At 41.4% G+C, this 5923-nt stretch overlaps 1 protein-coding gene across 1 annotated transcript; it reads left to right on the top strand.

The window, feature by feature from the left end:
- The first annotated feature begins 1812 nt into the window (after positions 1 to 1812).
- On the top strand, positions 1813 to 3852 carry LOC124742220 (hepatoma-derived growth factor-related protein 2-like). Its single transcript, XM_047248770.1, has 2 exons — positions 1813 to 2857; positions 3356 to 3852. The coding sequence occupies exons 1-2, from the start codon at positions 1813 to 1815 to the stop codon at positions 3850 to 3852; spliced, it is 1542 nt and encodes a 513-aa protein (XP_047104726.1).
- Positions 3853 to 5923: the final 2071 nt, after the last annotated feature.

Genomic DNA, 5923 nt, shown 5'->3' with positions numbered 1-5923 from the left:
CAGTCTTCTTGTACTTAAGTCGGCATTGTGCCTTTTGTATTTAATTCCGATGCAATTTCTGTGTTCATCGTCAATACGACGGTCGGGGGGATACAGTAAATCTGAAGTGAGGCATCGGAATCTATAAGTAGGGTCACAGGAATGGTTCAAAACATAGACAGTGTAACATCTAGAGAAACAAAAACAATAGATTATGTAGTAATCAGAGAATTAGATGTACCATATTGTGTCATTGTATAAAACTTTGTATTTTTTTTTATTATTTATTTTGAGAATATCTGCGTCGGCGAGTAATAAAACCGACACAGAAGATAAATGTTAAACAGAGATTAAAATAAGTCACTAGTATATAATACGTGACGAATAGCAATTTCTTTGTCTTCTTCATCAGGGAGTCGAACGAATAAGATATCCTGTGTCGTAGTAGCGAACGCTAGTGTAGCATTCTTTTGTTGAGACTAAGCGATGTACGCCATTACGTGTGAATTCACAAAGGTCTGTAATCACTGAGATATTTAAAGGTTTTAATAGAGTTGTTTAAATGAAAACTTGTATTATTTATTGTTAAGCTTGCTTGCATATTATCCCATCCTGTTGAGACATTTTTCAGTTATATAAATATTATCTGTGGTGCTGAGCTGCGTGGAGAACGAAGAGCCGCTGCCGCGGCGTATTTAAACGACTTACAATATTGTCGAGCATACCGCAAGGAAGCGGTAAAATAATAGTAAAATAATATTATTTCTTTTAGCTCCCAGACTGGCAGTGAAGATCAACAGATTTTATGATGTGTTGCAGATTGACGCGGGCTGCTGATAGGATATAATTTACAGTGCAAATAATTTAATGTACCTTCAGGATCTGATATGAATCTTGCTGTGCTCCGTTCTGATCTGGCAAACTTTATAGTGACAACGTATTTTTTTAATGAGAGTCTCATGTTCTGGGGCTAGTCGTGGTATGAAATAGCATTTTAACGAGAAATAAAATCCACTGCGAACTTGTGTTTTTGAACGATCACTTGGACTGTAACATCAGTGCTAATAAGAAAGTAATTTCAACTTTTAATCACTATGAAGTAGGGAAGATTATTGATTCTTAGCATGAGTTGCAGTTACGAAAAATCGTTCTTTAAATTGTAGGCCAGATCCAGAACAATAAGACTTCCATATATACATTTTATTCCGCTAAAGGGTAATGATGATAAAGAAAAGCAAAGCACAGCATTGCTAAAAGTATTTCACGCGGCTCTTTTCGTATATATGCAATAATAATAAACAAAAACGTGAAACTGTCGCCCAAAAACGCGGGGCCCGAAATTGCAGTGGCCACTAATATAAAATTTTATGTATTTTTCTTTCAGTGTTGATTGTTATGTATGTGTAGATATATATGTATTTAGTGATAAATGTATGTATGTATAGCATGATCAATGCTATGTATTAATGAATGTGTAAACACTCTTTCATGACAAATCGTACTACTGCAAACGAGTCTGAGAAGACGATCCTGATAGTACTGAGAAGCTGTAACGACTACGTAATCCGGGGGCAGCCGAACCCCGAGATAAGATAAACTAAAGGTAAGACTACAGTGTAGTTGTCCTGTTTGTAGAAGTCGAGCTCCAGTGAAGTGATCTCATTTCGCTAGTGGTGTGCATATTGTGCGTAGTTTGACGTTAGTGTTTGTGACAGGACAAAGTTGATGGTAGACAGTAATTTTTAGTGTGCAGTTAGTGTAGATAAATTAACGTATTTTGTGTGCAAGGGGCAAAACTGTCAGACTTTGTGGTTTAGTAAGCAATTTATGAATATGGTTAAGTTGCGTAGTCAACGTCCGAGCAATATGGATACTGAGGAGCAACAATTAGTTAGTGCAGGAAATGTGGAACCGGGTACCTCAAGTAGTACTAGTACTCTCTTTGAGGATATAACATGTGAGAATGTGGGGGCAGGGGCACAGGAAGTGGTGCCACCGCCCACTAGTCCTCAAGGGGATGTAGAGAAAGAAGTTGTACCACCACCAGAAAAGCAGGAACCAGAGAGTGGTAATCTGCCTGGTGGGTATTCGCTTCAGGCTATATTAGAGCGCGTGCTGAATTACCAGGCAGAATTTGCGCAACAGCAAGTCGAGCGAGACCGCCAGCAAGCTGAGCGAGATCGTAGGCTAGCAGAAAATTTACTTGCCCAGCAAGCTGAGCGAGATCGCCGGCAAGCTGAGCGGGACCAGCAACTTGTGCAATCGTTAGAGAACATGAAAAAAGAGATTGCAGATATGGAACAGAATTTTGAGTCGATACCTAAGGCCGTGCAGGAGCTGACTGAACAGGTCAACAACCTGCAAGTAGCAAACACTAACAGGGTAGACGAAATAGGTGTATTAGCCAATCGAGTAGAAAAGCTAGAAACAGATTCCACGCAGCTTGTAGAGCAGAAGTGGAACGAACAAGCAACTAAAATTGAAACAGAATTCAACTCATGGCTAGAAGTGAAGGAGTGTGAGGTTGACAAGAACATTAATTCCAAAGTACAAGCAGCCATAGCAAATAGAGGATCCGAATCGTTCAGTACCGCAGTGAATAGTCAGGTACAGAACGACGTGCAAACCATCAAACAAATACTCAGTGAGGATATTCCGCAGTGGCAAGTGAATATGAACAAACGGATATCCGACCTGGAGAAGGGTTTAGCACAAAGCAGAAAACATTTGGAACAGGAACCTCTGTCGCCAACAGCCCATGGTTTTGGCAACGCACAAACTTATACGCGATACAACAATGGGGAATCTGTAGTCGATAATGCGAAGAGCTGTAGCTTCGGTTCGGAGCACACAGCATATGTCCAAGGAGCAAAACCATGTAGTTCAAAAATATTAGTGGAAGAAAGTTTAATCAAAAATAGACAATTTCAAACGTTTACTACTGAACGGAAATCAGTACACCCAGTAGTATTCATAAAAAGCTTTAAAAATATCTTGCCCAGTGTGTGGAACGAAACACAGAAAATTCAATACGTAAAGTCGTACATTCAAGGTGACGCAGCGTTGTGGGCTACAGAAGTAGCAGACAGCTGCATGACATATGAACAATTCGAAAGGGCATTTCTATCGAAATATTGGTCGCCTTGTATACAAGAGCGGCTAAGAAAAGAAGTATATAATCCCGAACCGTACTCACCTCGTCTGGGGAATTTGAGACGGTATTTTGAAAAATATATAAACAAAACACGCTACTGGGACGAGCCTATATCACCAAGAGACATAATAAGACTACTAAAATCACATTTACCCATTCATATCAAAGAGAAATTAATACACGTACCAGAAAGCGATATGGAAAACTTCCTGTCTGTTCTAGATTCTATAGACTTGATACAGGAAGACGCAAAATCAGCGTGTGATCACTCGCGGAATAATGGGTCAGGATGTAAACATGACAGAAATAGTAGTGCACAAAACCACAACCAAGGAAATGGTGGGGGTGGTAACAAGCGGCAAGAACATTCGCAAAATGGTAGTAATGGTAGAGGCCAGAACGGGTATGGACAAACAACCTATAACAAAAGACGTCGTTTTGACGACCGGTACGAATCTGGAATGTCAGGGACCAACCGCGGGAAAAATGCGCGAGGTCAGTGGCAGAGCAATTATAGTGATAGTAAACGAAATTGGCAGCAAAATCAGCGAAGAAGCCCAGAGCGACAGGGTAATGACCGGTATGACAACAATAGACCACCGCCGCAAAACGCGCCTATTGCGCAGCCGTGGCGGCCGACAAATCAGAGTGTACATATAGTGGAGGTCGCGGACAATAGCCTTCCAAGTACTTCACAAGCAACTAATCCAACAAACTAGAATCGGCCTCGATATGCTCTCCATCGATGGCCGAGAGATGGAGTGAGAGCAACACGAGTGATAATAATATACCTGGGATACGTATGTTGCGATACAACGATGGTGTCAGTATGGATAAAGATCTACTGAACGAACCACACGAATGTAAGAAAGATAATAACGAAAATGTGCAAGCTATTATCGAAGCGAAAATCAATGATGTTGCAGTGAATATAATCATCGACACAGGTGCCTCAGTAAGTGTAATGAGTATGGAGTTATTTAAGGCACTGGGAAAAGGACATAGCGTTCCGACTTTCCCGGTTAATAATTGTAAGGTGTCTGGAGCCATTGGTGCACAGAGCCAATCAGTTAAGTACCAGGTGCAGGTGGAGATTTGTAAGGAGGGCGAAGCCATAGTGAGCTCGTTCCTCGTTGTTAAAGGATTGAAGGTGGCCTGCATTCTGGGAGTAGATTTTCTCCGTGAGAGGGATGCATTGATCGACCTCTCCTTGGGGAAATTAAGCATAGTTAATAGGGGTAGGAGGATTGAGTTATCTATGATGAAATCGAAGGAGGTACTTGTGCCGTGTTGCAATCGAATCAATATCAAGGGTATAAACCCTTGGGTACTACACCTTGATGATTTGTCACATGCAGCAGACCTCTATTACCCGAATTTAGAGGATCGAAATTTTGAAACAAATATTGAGGCATTTCAAACCAAAGTGCAGGAATCTGAAGGTTTAAGCGATAAACAAAAGCAACAGTTGACGCAGCTGCTATCGGAATACACTATGGTATTTACCGACCGACCAGGAATAGTCAAAGGGTACCACTATCACATAGAGGTGATGCCACACAAACATACTGTCGCGCGACTTACTCCATCCCTTGGTCGAGGAGGGAATTAGTAGCTAAAGAGATTCGGAAGATGTTAGATTGGGATATCATTGAGCCCTCCTTCTCTCCATACAGTAGTCCTCTTGTAACAGTGGCGAAAGCCAATGGAAAAATCAGGCTAGTGTTAGATGCGAGGGACATTAACAAAATTATCATACCTGTCCGGACTCGCCCTGAGAATTTAGATGAGCAGATACAAAAATTTCATGGAGCACAGTACTTGACCTCGGTCGATCTGAAAAGTTCATATTGGCAAATTCCCCTTACACCGGAATCCAGGAAGTACACAGCTTTCATATTCGGAGGGCGGAGTTACCAATTCAAGGTACTTCCCTTCGGATTGAATGTGAGTGTTGGAGTGTTTATTACTGCACTAGACACGGTACTGGGTCCAGACGTATTAGAAAAAATCACTGTATATGTTGATGATCTGGTAATCGCTACTGCTACTTGGGACGAACATATGGAATTGTTGCGTAGAGTACTAGAGAGATTTAAGCAAGCAGGTGTGACAGCAAACCTAGAAAAGTCAAAATTTGGACGAAATAAAATTAAATTTTTAGGCCATCTTATTACACCACTTGGTATACACCCAGACAACAAAAAACTAGAGGCGATCCGAGAATTTCCAAGCCCCCGCACTAAGAGGCAATTGAAAGCGTTCCTTGGGCTCACGTCTTTTTTCAGAAGGTTCGTGCCCAATCAGTTGTTAAATGACGCGTCGCTACTAAATCTGCTACGAAAAAGTGTGCAGTGGGTTTGGACTGACAAATGTCAACAAGCTTTTGAAGCGATTAAAACCGCCCTACTGAATGCAAATATTTTGCAGCACCCAGATCTGTCAAAAGATTTTTGTCTTGCGACGGATTCATGTTCCTATGGCCTGGGAGCGTGCTTATTTCAGTGGGAGGAAGGAAACGACCCGACAACAATAAAGATCATCGGCTTCGCCAGTAGGACCTTAACTAGCTGCGAGAGAGCCTACTCGGCAACCGAATTGGAAGCACTTGCAGTAATCTGGGCTGTGAAAAAGTTTAATTATTATTTACAAGGGAAGGAGATTAAAGTGTATAGTGACCACCAGGCGTTAAGTTTTTTGATGTCATGCAAACTATTCCATACTAGACTGAGGAGATGGATGCTTGTCCTACAAGAATACCGGATAAAGATTATGTACATAAAAGGCCAA

This window comes from Schistocerca piceifrons, unplaced genomic scaffold (assembly GCF_021461385.2).
Source record: "Schistocerca piceifrons isolate TAMUIC-IGC-003096 unplaced genomic scaffold, iqSchPice1.1 HiC_scaffold_2203, whole genome shotgun sequence".
In the NCBI taxonomy this organism is placed as follows: domain Eukaryota; kingdom Metazoa; phylum Arthropoda; class Insecta; order Orthoptera; family Acrididae; genus Schistocerca; species Schistocerca piceifrons.
The sequence above is the reverse complement of the archived record's forward strand: the minus strand, read 5'-3'. Positions and strand labels throughout refer to the sequence as shown.

Excerpts from the sequence above, each read along its gene's own strand:
- LOC124742220 (XM_047248770.1), top strand. The coding sequence starts at position 1,813 with ATGGTTAAGTTGCGTAGTCAACGTCCGAGCAATATGGATACTGAGGAG. Across the intron at positions 2,858-3,355 it reads TGTCCAAGGAGCAAAACCAT|ATTCTATAGACTTGATACAG; the intron begins GTAGTTCAAAAA and ends TGTCTGTTCTAG.